This window comes from Psammomys obesus, unplaced genomic scaffold, assembly GCF_907164565.1.
Source record: "Psammomys obesus unplaced genomic scaffold, mPsaObe1.curated_primary_1811, whole genome shotgun sequence".
In the NCBI taxonomy this organism is placed as follows: domain Eukaryota; kingdom Metazoa; phylum Chordata; class Mammalia; order Rodentia; family Muridae; genus Psammomys; species Psammomys obesus.
The window spans coordinates 661,176-678,082 of NW_026592732.1; the positions used below are offsets into that span (position 1 = coordinate 661,176).

General features: G+C 45.8%; 1 protein-coding gene and 1 long non-coding RNA gene across 2 annotated transcripts in view; one reads left to right on the plus strand and one right to left on the minus strand.

The window, feature by feature from the left end:
- The first annotated feature begins 1,081 nt into the window (after window positions 1-1,081).
- On the plus strand, window positions 1,082-3,374 carry LOC129683059 (uncharacterized). Its single transcript, XR_008721082.1, has 3 exons — window positions 1,082-1,162; window positions 2,586-3,026; window positions 3,329-3,374. It is a non-coding gene; the product is annotated as an uncharacterized LOC129683059 (long non-coding RNA).
- A 7,177-nt stretch (window positions 3,375-10,551) lies between these two features.
- Window positions 10,552-16,907, minus strand: part of C5ar2 (complement C5a receptor 2) — a 10,115-nt gene continuing 3,759 nt past the window's right edge. Inside the window, exon 2 of the mRNA XM_055615612.1 lies at window positions 10,552-11,762. Coding sequence (XP_055471587.1) covers window positions 10,721-11,746 — 1,026 coding nt within the window. The 5' untranslated portion in view covers window positions 11,747-11,762 and the 3' untranslated portion in view covers window positions 10,552-10,720. The remainder of the gene's footprint in view (window positions 11,763-16,907) is intronic.

Consider the following 16,907-nt stretch of genomic DNA (forward strand, 5'->3'; position numbering starts at 1 on the left):
AGGCCAACCTGAGCTATGGAGAGAGACAGTGTCTCAGAAAACCAAAGATTTTAAAAATCACACAAATTGTGGCTAGAAGATGGTTCTGTGGGTAAGATATTTGCCACTCAAGCAGGAAGACCTCAGTCTGGATCCCCGTTACCCATATAAAAAGCCAATAACCGTCTCACACACCTGCAACCTTAGCACTGAGAGGGTGGAGACAGGGAGGGTCTGATTCCTGGGGCTTCCTTAGAGAGATGGCTCAGCAGTTAAGAGCACTGGGTGCTCTTCCAAAGGACTGGGGTTCAAGTCCCAGCACTCAGCTGACAGCCCACAACTGTCTGTAATTCTAGTTCCAGGGAATCTGACATATTGACACAGATACACATACAGGCAGACACCAATGCACATAAAACAAACAATTTTAAATCTTTTTTTTTGTAAGGTGAAGAGTATTAAGGGAAGTCACCCAGTGTGAACCGCCATCCTCCTCCATACATACCCATGCTTGCACCAAGACTTTACACACACCAGCACATCCATACGCGTAAAAAGCAATCATAAATAAATAACTCAGCTTTCTATCATGCAACACTACTCCTGAAGAGACATGGACAAATGTCTACTCATGCCAGAGAGGGGCTGATGACAACCCAAAGCAAGGCTGTCCCTGAGGTCCAGCTTGGTGAACCAGTGCACTTGTGGGTGTTACTTACAAAGGAGTGAGAGGTTACAAGGGTGAAGGGTTACTTGGAGAAGCATGGACACTCAGGAGCTGCATCACATAACACCTGCCCCAGAAAGAGCAGTAGCGTAGGAAGGCCGGAACACTGGAGCTCTCTGCACAGCTCAAAGGCAGCACCACTGTCAGAGGGCTCTCCTCTCCTCGGCAGCCCTCACTGTGCTGGTTTGAACAGGAGTGGTCCCCATAGACTTGGGAGTTTGAACGCTTGGCCTATAGGGAGTGGCACTCTTGGGAGGTGTGGCCTTGTTGGAGGAAGTATGTCACTGGAAATAGGCTTTGAGGTCGCCTCTATGCTCAAGCCACACCCATTGATACAGCCTCCTGCTGTCACCTGCAGATCAAGATGGAGAACTCTCAGCTCCTTCTCCAGCACCATGTCTGCCTGCACACCACCATGCTTCCCACCATGAAAATAACGGACTAAGCCTCTGAACTGTAAGCCAGCCCCAGTTAAATGTTTTCCTTTATAACAGTTGTCCTGGTCATGGTGTCTCTTCACAGCAATAGAAGCCATAACTAAGACAGAAGTTGGTACCAGGAATGGGGTATTGCTGTGATAGGCCTGACCGTGCTTTAGTTTGGAGGAATGTGGATGTGGGGACTTTGGAATAGAAAACAGCTGAGCTGTAGGTGGGGTTAATGGGCCATATGAGTAGGAACATGGAAAACAGTGTTGCTAAGGGCGATTTGAACTCTGGGGGCCAGCTCAAGAGGTTACAGAGGAGAAGAATGTTAGTAAGTGACCTAGAGACTGTTCTTGTGATAGTTAGTGAAGAATGCGGCTACTTTCTGCCCTTAATGTGAAAAGTCTGCCTGAGGAAATGGAATTTTTGGATTAATTCTGTCAGCAGAGGAAATCTCAGAACAGCTGACCACTGAGGCTGTCATGTGGTTAGTAGTGTACAATCTTAAGAGGATCTGAAATGCAAAGGAGCAAGCTAGGCAAGCAAAACCCAAAATGTGCAATTTGAGAAGAAAAGGGCATCAGGAAGTAGAGTAGAGCCAAATCTAGTGATCAAGGATTAAAATGATGAAAGACAAGAGGGTGTTAAATGGAATAAAGGAAGTAGTGACCTCAGGGCACCGGCTAAGCTTCCGACGTGTGGAAAGGAAATAAAGAAAAGTCAAAGGGAATTAAAGAGAAGTGGAAAATGAATTAAAGAAAAGCTTAGAGTTAGGTGTGGTGGAGAACACCATTAATCCCAGGACTCAGAAGGCAGAGGCGGGAGGATATCTGAGTTTGAGGCCAGCCTGGTCTACAGAGCGAGTTCCAGGACAGTGAGGCTTGGGCCGTGATGGAAACCAGCAAAAGCAGAAAGCTGCTAAAGATGTAATTGAACAAGGGGCCATGTTCCAGTCCCAGGAGGCAGCAGGACTTGGCAGCTTTGGCCATGTTGTTCTGGCTTTACAGCCAAGAATAGAAGTAAGGAGTTGTGGAATCTCGCCCATCCCCACCCTCATGACTAAGGAAAGCCACTGAGGCCGGGTATGTGGCAGGGGTGTAGCTCATGGAGGCCCAGTAAGGCTGTTGCGTGAAGCTGGGCAGGTGAAGTCCGGCTTGCCTTGGAGCCCCAACATGTTGGAGCTGACAGAGCTGTGGGTTACCTGCCCAGGAGAGCTGTAAACAGGGAGTGGAGCCAGCCCTAGAGGAAGAAGTACATGGCAGTCAGCAGAGAGGAGTTGAGAGCTGAAGATGTAGAGATGCAGAGTTTGGATTTGCCCGGCTGGCTTTTTGTCTTGCTTTGGTCCAGTATTTCCTCAGCATGCTTCGTTCCCTGCCCTTTTGGAAAGGTAATATATACCCTGTGCCATTATATATTAGAAGTATGTGATCTGCTCTTTTATTTTGACGTTACAGGAGATTACAGTGGAGAGAGTTCAAAGAAGAGACTTTGAACGTTGGACTTTTAACAAGTTTGAGACTGTATAGGTTGTGGAGACCTTTGAAGCTGCAGTGAATGCATTTCTGCGTTATGGTATTGCTGCAAGCTGACAGGGGCCAAGGAGTGGGATACAGTGGTTTGACCAAGAATGGCCCCCATTAACTCAGCGGCAACATAAAGAGGCGTGGCCTTGTTAAAGGAAGTATGTCACCATGGAGGCAGGCTTTGAGGTCTCATGTGCTCAAGCCATACCCAGTAGAACAGCCTCTTGCTGCTGCCTGCAGATCAAGATGTCCACCTCTCAGCTCCTTCTCTAGTGCCATGCCACCATGTCTCCCACTATGACAGTAATGGACTCATGCCGGGAGCCAAGACCAGCTAGTGGAAAGTTACAGACAGCTGCAACAAGGTCATAGGTGAGAGATTTACGTTTCCGGAACCTATGAGACATCTGTGCATCAGGCTAGACATTTTGAGCTATCTTAGCTGACACGCTTGTAGTATCTCTTTTAGTAAACATTCTTTTGGTGTTCTGCATCATCATTAATCACCCTGTTATGTTTTGTAAACTATATTGCTGGCACATTTTCCCTTCCTGCCTTCTCCCTATAAAGTTGTGTGGAATTTTTCAAATAAACGAGAGTGAGATCAGACTATAGACTTGCTCTCATTCTTTGTGTCTCCTTGTCTCTATTTCATTCTTTTCGCTCCTCCTTAGGAACTAGTTGAACTCCTGCTGGATGGGACATAATTGGCGCCCAAAGTGGGGCTGAGGCATGGGGATCAAATTGAACGAATTGAACGTCGTTCTTTGTGGGCCCACACAAGTTCATAGGATCACCGCTTCTACAGGAGAAGTGAGTGAAGATCCTGCATAAGAGATCTCCACAGAGCCACCCATCTGTGAGTCTGATCTGGAGAGGTAAGTCAGAACGACGAATTATGGGACAAGAGTTGAGTAAGCATGACTTATTCTTACAGTGTCTCAAGGAGTCCTTCAAGACACAAGGAGTAAGGGTAAATAAAAAAGAAAATCACAAGCTAAAGAGCTGCTTGAAAGATTAGAGCACCCAAACAGGCAGGAAAAAAAAAAGTATTTCTAAGGTTATTTCAAATGGTCATAAAGGAGCTCAAACAGATTTCTGTAATTTAAAAGCAAAAAATGGTTTAGGAGAAAAGCTCTAGATAATGAGTATAAAACAGTCAGAGGAAGAAACTGCCAAGTCTCATATTTCAGACTGGCCTCCTGCGCCTGCCTCCCTCTAACCCGAACAACAACAACAAAAGACCTCCAGGCGGGCCAGGGTAGAAAGCTCAGAATGGGGGCCCATAGCTCATAGCTCGGTGAGCAGAAGAACGGGGGACACTGCACTTCTTCTTCCCCCTCCCCTACAGAGGGCTAGGCTTCATGGCTTAGTGCGAAGAACTAGGCTGGATGGAACGCTCACACCCTCAGAATCGGCTGCTGAGCTGAGCGGCATCACCCTGCCCCCTTCCTCCTCTCATCTCTCCTCCCACGGGCGGGCGTCAGTCAGTGTCGGCTCTCGGCTCTCGGACAGGGGCCAGGGGATGGAGCCACTTCCAGTTTTAAAGATTAAATTGTGTGTACTGATAAATTCTGAGTTTTAAATCTAGTTCTGACTTTTGAAATCATGGTTATGCTCTATAAACTCACTCCTAAAGAGAATGGTTTGTTTTAATATTGCAAAAACAGGTTTTAAAAATATTTAAATGTTTAAAAAGCAGGTACCATGGTTGTTCTTGTCTTTGTCTCTGTGTTTTGTTTTTGTTTGCTGGCTGTTTGTTTTTGTTTTTGGTTTCAGTTTGCTTTCAAGGTCTGAAAAACTTGGAGACTTTCCAATCTGGTCAAAGGAGTCTGGGGGACACCCCAGATCCTGGGGAAAGGGCCATGGGGGCTCTGCTCCTTCTGGAATCTATGTGTGTATGTGTTTATATGTGGACTTAAAATGATGATATTTTAAAATCTGACTGACGATATTAATATTTTTTGGACATGAGACAGTTTAAATCAACACCTCTGAGTTTGGTCCTGGACCATCAGAGTTAAACTCTATAAAACATTTTAACATTTCTCAGGTATTTTAAAATAATAATCCTTGGACAGTCTAACAAAAAACTTAAAAACAGTTTCTCAACCCTTTGGGGGAGGTCAAAAGACCTTGATATTTGTTTTATTAATTTTACAAGGTAAAATCAAGTCATGCTGTTTAAGCCAATTAAACAAAAACTGCAGTTAGTACAATATGTCATGTCAAAAAATATAAAATATGTTGTTCTTCATTTAAGAAGGCTGGAGATTCTTGAGTGCAAAATGTTCGCTTAGGTTCTTTTACAGGACAAAAAGGACTACAGCTCCATGTTAGCCCACTGTTATGCAGGGTTATATTCAGATCATTGTTAACAATTATATAAAATATATGCCTGGCTGCCGGTACCTAAAATAAATGATTTAATGCTGTTTCTTTCTGGCCTATAGATTTGGTATGGCCAGAATAGTCTATTTTCACTGAAGGCTGCAGGCTAAGTATATTTCTCTGTTTAATACTAAATAAAACTTTTGTCCTTTAATTTTTTTTGCTGTTAAGCTTTAATACAATATGATAGGATTAATAAGATTTGCTAGCCCCTTTATAAATTATGTTTAATTAAAAATTTTTGTTTTGATTATGTTATGCTAAAGATTATAGTTGAGTACAAATTAAATTTTACCTAATCTCTTTGTTTAGGTTGTTTTTTTAAGGTTAATATTAAAATCGGTAACCATAAAATTTGCCTATATAGATCTACCTAATATTTGGTTCTAAAACATACATTTAAAGTATATGCCAAAATTAAAGATTATAACATCCTGTTTTATGGGATGCAGTTTAGAGCAGATGATAAAGGTAGAAAAAGAGTAACTCAAATATGCTGGCTCTCAGACTTGTCAAAGATCTGAAAAATATGGCATTTTAACATATGTAAGTTTATTATGACAGAGTCCAACCTGTTGAGCCACAAGAAAACAAATTAATTCAGTTTTTAAAGGTACAACCTATAGTTTTTCCATTTAAAACAAAAGTTATTCCAATTGTTGATACTTTAACAGTATTTACTGATGATTCATTATCTGGTGTTGCTGCCTGTACTTATGAAAAGAAAAACAATGTCTTTTCAAGTGTCTAGCACATCTCCGCAAATAGCAGTTATCTGCAGTATTGGCTGTGTTTCATATTTTTAATAAGCAGTCTTTAAATATTTTTACAGATGGTGTATATGTAGCTCAGTCTTTGCCTAGGTTAGAGACTTCAGGTCAAATTCAGATATTTTCTCCTGCTGGAATTTTCTTTTTACAAATTCAAACTTGATACAAGAAAGAAACTTTCCTTTTTTTATAGGACATTCGAGGGCTCATTCTAATTTGCCAGGACCCCTGTCTGAAGGAAATGCATTGGCAGATAAAGCCACCAAAGTTTATTGTTCACAGTTAAAGAGCCCAGGATGCCCATAGCATGCATCATCTTAATAGTCAAACCCTGAGACTTAAATATGAGTTGACTAAAGAATAGGCCCATACTATATTCAAGGCTTGCAGTACTTGTCCTCAATTTCAGCCTCTTCCTCGTTTGGGAGTCAACCTTAAAGGACTGGTTCCAAATCAAATTTGGCAAATGGATATTACTCATATTCCTAAATTTGGAAAATTTAAAATATGTACAGGTTTGCATAGATACCTATTCTGGATTTATTTTTGCCACTCCTCAACCAGGAGAAGCTACAAAAAATGTTATTGCTCATTGTCTACAGGCTTTCAATGTTCTAAGATTTCCTAAGCAATTTAAAAACTGACAATGAAGCAAGATATAATAACAAATCTTTTAAAAGATTTTGTCAACAGTTTCAAGTTTCTCATATAACTGGAATATCTTACAATCCTGAAGGACAAGGCATGCTAGAATGTGCCCACTAAACAATTAAGATTTACTTGCAAAAAACAAAAAAGGGGGAGCCACTCCCCTGGACACCTAAATTAAAAAAAAAATTAAATCTGAATTTTTAAAATTTGGATAAGCATGGTAAATATGCAGCAGATAGATTTTGGCATACAGAAACCAAAAATAACTTTTGCTAAAGTAAAATGAAGAAATCCTTTAACAACTCAATGGCATGGACCCGACCCTGTACTCATATGGGGACGAGGAGCTGTCTGTGTTTTTTCCACAGGAAAAGGATGCAGCTTGATGGCTACTGGAACGTCTGGTGCAACAAGTGGATGAGGAGTTTACTCCTGATAATGATAATGATGTCAAAGAAGACCCTGCCAGTCAAGATGACTGCTATGTGCTGCCCTCAAGGAAGAATGTTGCTTTTACACGGACTATTCTGGGGTTGTGAAAGACAGCATGGCTAAAGTTAGAGAGGGCTTAGAGAGGAGAAAAAGAGAGAGCAAGAGGAAAGTTGGTTTCATAATTGGTTCTCAACCTCTCCCTGGCTCACTACTCTCCTCCCTTCAATCTTGGGACCCATGGTGGGCTTCCTTCTTCTCATATCTTTCTGCCCATGGGCCATCCAAAGGCTTACTAGCTTTGTAAAAGAACAAATTGACTCCCTGGCATCTAAACCCATACAAGTTCATTATCACAGACTTGATTTGGCTGACAGAGGCTTAGCTGAGCCCGAGGAAAACTGTAACAGTCCATCACATGAGTCTTGATTGCGTTTGGCTCTCATGAGAAAGCATAAAACTCAGATAAATGCTTGCCTGATGTGGCATGGGCACCACAGGAGTGTAGGACAAGGTACCGCAGGGGAAGGACCCAATTGTCTGCTTCTGAGTTCCCCGAGAAGCAAACCTGATTGCATAGAGGTTGGTGTCTGATTACCCCTAACCACAACCTGCTGGGGATGCCCTCAGGTGTTGATGGAGTCTTCCTCTCCTCCCCAAAAAGACACCCAAAGAGGCTGCAAAACGCCCTGGGAGGATCAGGTCTCTACTCCCTCCCCCCTCTGGTTAATGCCCACTGTCTTCAAAATACCTCATGTTCATAACCTACCTGCTAGCCTCTTAAATTATTTGAGAAAGGGAGGAGATGCCGGGAGCCAAGGCCAGCTATTGGAAAGTTACAGACAGCTGCAACAAGGTCATAGGTGAGAGATTTACGTTTCCGGAACCTATGAGACATCTGTGCATCAGGCTAGACATTTTGAGCTATCTTAGCTGACACGCTTGTAGTATCTCTTTTAGTAAACATTCTTTCGGTGTTCTGCATCATCATTAATCACCCTGTTATGTTTTGTAAACTATATTGCTGGCACATTTTCCCTTCCTGCCTTCTCCCTATAAAGTTGTGTGGAATTTTTCAAATAAACGAGAGTGAGATCAGACTATAGACTTGCTCTCATTCTTTGTATCTCCTTGTCCCTATTTCATTCTTTTCGCTCCTCCTTAGGAACTCGTTGAACTCCTGCTGGACAAGACAGACTAAACCTCTGAAACTGTAAGCCAGCCCCAGTCCAATGTTTTTCTTTGTAAGAGTTGCTGTGAGCTGGGTGCGGTGGCACAGGTCTGTAATGCCAGCACTCGGGGAGGAAGAGGCAGGCAGATCTCAGGGAGATTGAGGCCAGCCTGGTCTACAAAACAAGTCTAGGACAGCCAGAGCTACACAGAGAAACCCTGTCTCCAAAAACCAAATAAAAAGAAAAGAAAACAATTGCTGTGATTATGATGTCTCTTCACAGCAATAAAGCTGAAACTAAGACACCAATTATATAAGCTTGGTGTCCTAGTTAGGTTTTACTGTCCACCTGACATAACCTGGAGACACTTGCATAGAGGAAACCTCAACTAAAGAAGTGCCTTTATCAGACTGGCCTGTGGCTATGTCTGTGTGATAGTGTCTTGATTCATGTGAGAGGGCTGAGCCCACTGTGGGTGACACCTTCCTTAGGCAAGTGTTCTGGGGCGAATGAGAAAGCTATCTGAGCATGAGCAAAGAGCTAGCATGGAGGTAGTGTTCCTCACGACCCCTGTATTCAAGTCCCTGCCTGACTTCAGCGTGCTTTATCAGGGCAGCAGAAAGAAGACTGGAACACTTGGGGAAGACGGGACCCAGTGTATGCAGTCAGTTTGAGGAATCTCTGAGACTTGTGTGTTGTTTACTGCCTGATTTTTAAGGAGTATCTCTTGTTTTCAGTTTGTAAAAATTATTACATAACAGTCTGAACAAGAGAAAGTTTACAATAAACAACAAAAAACAGTAATTTTAACATTAACAGATTTTATGTATAATTGCACAGAAATACATTTAAAAGCTCTCATGAATTTTCTTCATTTTTTAAGGCCAAAAAATTAAATGGAAACCCTCATAATGTAGTTTAAAAAATTTTTAAAGCCTTCTGAAAAGGCTCTTTTGTCCCAGTAAACTAACCAAAAATTCTTTGAACTTTTCAGACAGACAGGTGTGTACATTGTTCGAGGGGAGGGGGGCTGGCGCTCAGTACAAGGACATCTGCCTAGAATCCCCTGGTGAGAACCGAGGACGTGGCTCAGTTGACAGAGCACTCGCCTGGCATGCATGAAGACCTGGGTTTGAGCCCCAGCACCACATAAACCAGGCGTGGGAATACAGGACTGTAGCCCGAGCACTTGGAGAATGCTGAAGGTCATCCTTAGCTGCATAGTGAGTTCAAAGACATTCTGGGCCATAGGAGACCCTATCTCAAAAAACAAACAAACAAACAAACAAAATCAAAGAAGATAACCAAAGGCAAACCCTAGGAATGTGGAGGAGAGTTGGCTGGACACAGCATACCAGAGGTGTTCAAAATCCTGCAACCCTGGGGATGATGGTGGGTCGCTCAGTGTACATGCCTGCACGAGGTGTTCAAATAAAACTGTCTAAAGATTCTCTCGAACAAAAGACAAGAAAAGCCGTCAGCAACATCCACAAGCCCACAGACCAGCACTGTAGACAGCGCTTTCTCAGCCAGAGTTGGGGAGAAGAGACAAAACTGGGGGTTCAGGGCTGGTGAAATGGCTCATCAGATAAAGGTGCTTGCAGCCAAGCCTGACAGCCTGAGTTCAAGCCCCAGGACCCACGTGATGAATGGGATTGCCCTCTAACTACACACACCCCTCCCCCCACGCTTCCTAACACAGGCGATAAATAATTCGATGTAATACAAAATTTAAAAGGTGGCGTAAGTGCAGCTCTCACCTTTAGGGAATTTAGAGTTTATCTGGGCATTTGTGTTGAAGAGATTGAGAAAAAGGATGCGCCTCTGTTTCCGGGAGGGATGCAAGTCAGGGAGGGGCTTCTTGGGGAAAGAAGCTCTGTCTGCATGGCACAGTTCCCCAGATTTAAGCATGGATCCTCTCTCCAGGATACCGGTTTTGGCCCAGTCATTACTTTTTCTCAGGGTGCTAGTCTGGCTGACTCACTCCGTGTGTGTGTGTGTGTGTGTGTGTGTGTGTGTGTGTGTGTGTGTGTGTAGGCCTAAGGTCAAGGCTGGATAACTTCATCCAGTGTTCTCCTGGATCTCATTGTGATCAGCACAGCCTACAACTCACAGGCATCCACCTGACTCTGCCTCTCAAATGCTTGTAAGTAAAGGGCTCACCACTGTGCCCAGCTCCACTGTATTTCTTGAGACAGGGTCTCTTAGTGGGGTTGTTGCCTGGGCTGGACCGGCTGTCTGGAGGACCCCAGGGTCCTCCTGTCCCCTCAGTGCCGGGTTCCAGGTGTGCTGCCGTCCCCAGCTCTCGAGCTGGTGGTGGGGCTCACACTCCAGCCTTCTTGTTTGGACAGCAGGCACTTGAGCAATCTCCCCAGCACCTTTAGGTTCTACGAGCGTCTCACCCTTAACGTCGCCCATATCTCTTCAGCTGCTTCCTATCTGTCTTCCTCACAAAATGCTAAGTCCTGGGGGTAGGAATCGGTTCGGTCCTCTGTCACCCCCAGCATTTACATGGATATCAGGGCTTTGCACACGCAAGTGCATGGTGAATGTTTATTAAATGAAGAAAAAGCCATCACTGAGCTCCTGGATCCAGCTCTGCCTGGAGCTTACACAATTGTGACACGGCCAAGGAAATTAAAATCCCGATTGCCTACACTGGCACCTCAGACACTACTTCATGGCTGGTGGATGCCTTGCTCGCCACACTTTCCTCGTCCTGTGGATCCCTCAGGGCCCAGTGACATGCAGCCTGGAGTGACTTGCAGAGTTGTTTTCTTCCAAAATACAAAAACATTATGGGATTGAGAGCACTGTGAGCAAGGGCCAGGCCCGTAACCAGAGGCTCAGCATCCAGGGCCCGGGCAAGGAGTGAGGAGGATGGCGTAGCCACCGTGATTATGACCCTCAGGATGTGGAAAGGGGTCCAGCAAATGAAAAACCCCACCACTACAGCTGTGCTGAGTGGCCAGTGGCGTCGGGTCATTTGCCACTGGAGGATGCCATGGCAACTCGCCATGAACACCAGTGGTCCCAGGAAGCCAAAGAGAAACCGGACAGCGGTGATGGTGGCTTCGGCCGTGGCTGATCCCCCATAGTTTGTAACACACACGAGCCGGGAAGGGAAGTGCTCCTGGAGCAGTCTGCGGTAGACAGCAGAAGGCACAGTCAGCACCAGGGCCAGCATCCAGGAGGAGACCTGGGCCACCCGCACCCCAAGTGTCCGGTGATCCGTCTTCCAGGAGGGCCTGAAAGCCAGGAGGAAGAGGTCGGCGCTGAGGCAGGTCAGGAGCAGCACACTGGCGTACATAGACAGCATGGTGACAGAGGACAGCAGCCAGCAGCCTGCTGCCCCGTATGGCCAGTGGCCCTTTTGAGCAATGGGCACAGCCAGGAAGGGCAGAGACCCGCAGCAAAGCAAGTCAGCCACAGCCAGGTGCAGGAACCAGGAGGCCCCAAGCCTGTGGCGGCTCTCTTTCCAGGTCACCCAGGCCACCAGGCTGTTGCCTGGGACACCCACCAGGAAGATGGCTGCGTACAGCAGAAGCAGGCTTATGAAGTAGACATCACTAAAGGAGCAGTGGCCAGCCAGGCAGTCTACAGGGACGTCCGGAAGGTCAATGTAATTTTCCTGATCGTACTCGTAATCATAATCATTGTTGGTGGTATGGTTCATCATCCTGGCCCCCAGAAACCTGCAAGGGACAGACAGGAGGAAACGTCAATGGAAAAACTCCAAGAACCTTGCTGTCCTGAGGCAGGGCGGGCCCAGCAGCCTCAGGCTAGGGACACCAATACTATGACGTTCGGATGCCTGAGCACCAGGGTACCAGCATGCTGTGATAGTTTCGGGCAACTTGGCAGATTCTAGAAGCTGGGAGGTGGGCCTCTTAGGAATGCCATGGGAGCTGTATTTTCGCACACGGGCGTGCTAATTGATGTTGGAAGAACCATGGTGCTTGTGGGAAGGATTGTTACCCGGCTTGGGAGGAAGAGGGCCAACAAGATGGCTCAGTGAGTTGAGGGCACGTGCAGCGCACGTGCAGCGAAACCTGATGACCTGAGTTCAACCCTGAGAGCCACACGGTGAGAGAGAACTGACTATAAAAAGCTGTCCTCTGACCTCCTCCACACGTGTGCCAGGCAGCACATACACACTCACGCAGAACGCAAAATAAAAATAAAGATTTTCTTAGTGAGATACAATAAAAATAAATAGGAAAAGCGTGTGGGCAAGCAGCACGCATTTATCACTAGTGTTTCTTGCCTGGTTCCAATGTGATCAGCTACTTCAGGCACTTTGACTTTCCCTCCATAATAGACCAGACACTGGAACTGTGAGCCAGATTAAACACCTTCTCCCTTAAGCAGCCTTTGAAGATTATTTTAAGAAAACCAGGATGGCCCCAAACTCACAGAAATCCATCTACCTCTGCCTCCCAAGTGCTGGGATAAAATGTGTGTCACCGTATCTGGCTGTAGACTATTTTATCACAAGCAACAGGAAAAAAAAAAAAAAAACAACAAACAAACTATTAAGGTAGAAAAAATTAGCCGGGTAGTGGTGGCATACACCTTAATCCCAGAACTGAGGAGGCAGAGACAGATGGATCTCTGTGAGTTCAAGGCCAGCCTGGTCTACACCTTTGGATATACAACCAGTGCTCTTAACCTCAGAGCCATCTCTACGGCCTGTTTTTGTTGTTGTTGTTGTTGTTTTGTTTTGTTTTGTTTTGTTTAAGGGGAGTTGGCGGGGAGAGGGCTGGAGAGATGGCTCCCAGGTTAAGAGCACTGGCTATTCTTCCAAAAGGTTCTTAGTTCTTAGTTCAATTCCCAGAAACCACATGGTGGCTCATAACCATCTATAATAAGATCTGGTGCCCTCTGCTGTCCTGTAGGCACACGTGCAGGCAGAACACTGTCTAACTAATAAATAAATAAATCTTTTTAAAAATTTATATTAGCATGTGGAATTCCAGAATATGAGAGCAGCAAACTGAAACTCCAGCAAGTAAGAAAACTAGAACTTTAGAATGCGAAGGCTTCATGTACATCTTGAAATTCTAGTACATAATGTTTTGGGGTTTTTTTGTTTTTTGTTAATATAATTTTTTATTTTTATTAATTACACTTTATTCACTTTGTATCCCCCATAAGCCCTTCCCTCCTCCCCTCCCAATCCCACTCTCCCACCCCCTTCTTCACGCATGCCCCTCCCCAAATCAGAAGATGACAATGCAGCCACTCCTGATAAGATCTGATAGACTAAGATCAGAAGGAAGGAGAGGAGGACCTCCCCTATCAGTACATAATGTTTTACACACCCCAAAGTGCTGGAATTGAAGCCAGGGCCTCACAGGTGCTAGGCAGGGGCTCTACCACTGAGCCACACCCCAGCCCCTCACTGGGGGATTCTAGGCAGGGGCTCTACCACTGAGCCACACCCCAGCCCCTCACTGGGGGGATTCTAGGCAGGGGCTCTACCACTGAGCCACACCCCAGCCCCTCACTGGGGAATTCTAAGCAGGGGCCTAACCACTGAGCTGCATCCCATCTTTGTATCTTGAAATTTTAGGGCGTCACAGTCTTAGAACTCCAGCCCATCAGGATATTAGGTTGCTGAAACCCTAAACAATTCCTTAAAACACTAGAATCGTAGCTCACACCCATCTTGGAAGGTTGAGGTACAGTTTTAGAACCCAAGGGCAGATTAGAACATATAAATCCAGAATGTTAATGGGTTAGAACACAAAGCTCTTGTAATTCCAAAACTTAAAACTCCAGCAACAACAAGGCATGGAGCTAGGTAGTGGTGGTGCTTCCCTTTGATCCCAGCACTCAGGAGGCAGAAACAGGTGAACCTCTGCATTTGAGGCTAGCCTGGTCTATAGGTGAGTTTCAGGACAGCCAAGGCTGCACAGATAAACCTTGGGTTTAAAATACACACACACACACACACACACACACACACACACAAACTAAGTAATTAATTAATTAACTAATTAACAAGGCATGGTTGCATGCTTGTGAGCTCAGTGAATAAAGACAAGAATAAATTCTTAAAAATAAAAATAAAATCCACCTGGAGTAGTTGTTTCAATAATAGTAACATTGGGAATGCAGGAAGAATGGAATGTTGAATTTCCTACAGTTCATTTCCTACAGTTGATTCACAAGCACAGCTCCTAGGTACTTTTGTTTTGTTTTGTTTTCTGAGAAAGGATGAAATGTGTCCCAGGCTAGCTTCCCATTTTCTGTGTAGCCAGGGGTGCCTATGAACACCTGACCTCCGGCTTCCTCGCCTGTTGCTTGGGTTACGAGTGTGCACCGCCACACCTAGCTAGCTCTTGAGTGTTTTTGTTGTTGTTCCAAGTGTTGGTTTAAGGACTGAGGCGCAGACCAAAAACTGTTTCCTTGCAGCTGATACTACAATGGGAAAAGCCAGGCAGTGAGGACAGAAGAGATTTGCAGTATTTTCTAAGACATAATAGTCGAACGAGAAAGCAGTATGAAGGCCAGCTATATAGTTAAGAGCCTGCTTGGGCTCCATGAGACCGTGCCCTCTCCCCACCCCACCCCCCCAAAAAATAAAATTGCTGTAGGAGAAAAAAAAAAATCCCAGAGAAGAAGGCTGTATTGGAATTGTGCGTGGATGGTCAAGCTAGCATTTAAGCAGGACCTGAAAGAATTGCGATGGTGAAAGTCTAGAGCGAGATAAAAGCATGACGGATGCATTCAAGGAGTCACAGGGTCAGGGCAGCTGGAATGGAGTGGGGGAGAAAGAAAAGGGAGAAGTGAGAATAGAGTGAGCCAGGCACGATGGCACCTACTGAGGGAGGGGCGTTGCCATAGTTCCAAGCCAGGTTGGCTACATAGTAATTACTAGTCCAATACTACATTAGCAAAATGCTATCTCAGCAGAGCATGGTTAGTCATACCCTCCCGTGATCGCAGAGCTTGGGAGGAGGGTCGGGAGTTCAAAGCCACCCTAGGCTACACACTACAGGAGACACTGTGTCAAAGGAGGAGGTGCTGGAGAGATGGCCCCGTGGGTAGGAGCACTTGCTCTCGCAGAGGACTCGGGTTCTGTTTCAGCACCCACATGGCAGCTCACAACTGAGCCATCTCCAGCTCCTACCCTTACCCCCGTTTTTTAAATGCTTTTTTGTTGCTTTGGGTTTTTAGACTTTCTTATTTGACGTATGTCAGTGTTTTCCTGCGGGTGTGGGAGTGCACCGCATGCGTGCTGGTGTCCACGGAGGTCAGAGAAGTGCCCTTAACTACTGCTCTTGCAGAGGACACTGGGAAGCCCATAATTGCCTAGAACGCCAGCGCCTTGGGGATCTGACACCCTCTCCAGGGCTCTGTGGGTACCTGTACTCGGGTGCACGCACGCGCGCGCGCGCACACACACACACACACACACACACACATACACTAAAAATCATTAAAAAAAAAAAAAAAAAAGCAACAAAGCTGGGGTGTGGTGGCGCACACACCTGTAATCCCAGCGCTCAGGGAGGCAGAGGCAGGCGGATCTCTGTGAGTTCCAGGCCAGCCTGGTCTACAGAGCAAGTTCCAGGACAGCCAGGGCTACACAGAGAAGCCCTGTCTCCAAAAGAAAAGAGTAGGCTTGGTCATGGAATCTCTCTTCATAGTAATAAAAACTCTAAGACACAGCGTGACCTGATAAACAATAATAAGCGTTTGGCATAATAGAAGGCACCAGTTTTTGAGCGTTTTGTGTGTGCGCAAGGCATGCCCCAAACTTACCTTTCAGTACTGTATCTCCTACCCATCCCACCAACCCTCTGATCTTGATACAGTCTTGTTAAACTGATTCTACAGCCAAAGAGGCACAGAGAGAGTAAGTGACTTAGGTAAAAAGCGCTCAGCTAAGAGGACAGAACTGAACTGCAAAGAGTCCCTAGGCTGGAGTCCTGAAATAGTACCACCCCCGGACATGAGAAACTGGGAAGCTAGACAGCCACATGCTCCGTGTGACCCTGAACCGACGCCATGGCTTCACATGGCAGTCCTGACTGGCTCTGTCCCGGTTCCCCTGAGACCCACCTCACCAGTCTGATGGGAATCTCAGAGTTAATGCATAAGAAACACATCCACGATCCAGAGTGTGCTTGGGAGGACAGGACCTAGGCAGGAGGGGACACCCAGCCCCATGACAAAGGGGCTGGAAGCTGAGGCTCTCATTCGACGATTATAGGTTGTCTGGAACTGCCCAAAGCCTCCGCTGGCACTGTCAAAACAGGAAGGACAGAGCGGAAGTTGGGACACTCTCAGCTCTGCCAGGTAGCCAGCTGTGAGGTCAGGCCATTTTTCTGAGTATTGGTCCATGCTTAAAGTTCACTGTACCTAGTGTTTAAAGCTCGTCTGTCATTCCCCACACTGGGAGGCTGAGCAGAATGAGCCCAACCTGGGCAAACAACAACAACAAAACAAGCAATCCAAAAATAAGTACAAAAACTCAAAGCTTCAGGAGCTATGTGGCCCTCAGCGAGTGGCCTGATCTTTCTGTGCTTCAGTCTGTAAAAGGGAATAGTCACACGCCCCACCTTGGAGAGTGCTGGGAATATACAGCGTACTCCTTGGGTCTGCTGTGGAGAGACCAGCCACAGTGCTGATCCACAGCAAGCATCCAGTGCACACGGCTGTGTGCATGTGCGTGTCGTCTGTGTGTGTCTGTGTGTCTGTGTCTGTGTGTCTCTGTGTGTCTGTGTGTGTGTGTGTGTGTGTGTCTCTGTGTGTCTGTGTGTGTGTGTGTGTGTGTCTCTGTGTCTGTGTCTGTGTGTCTCTGTCTGTGTGTGTGTCTCTGTGTGTCT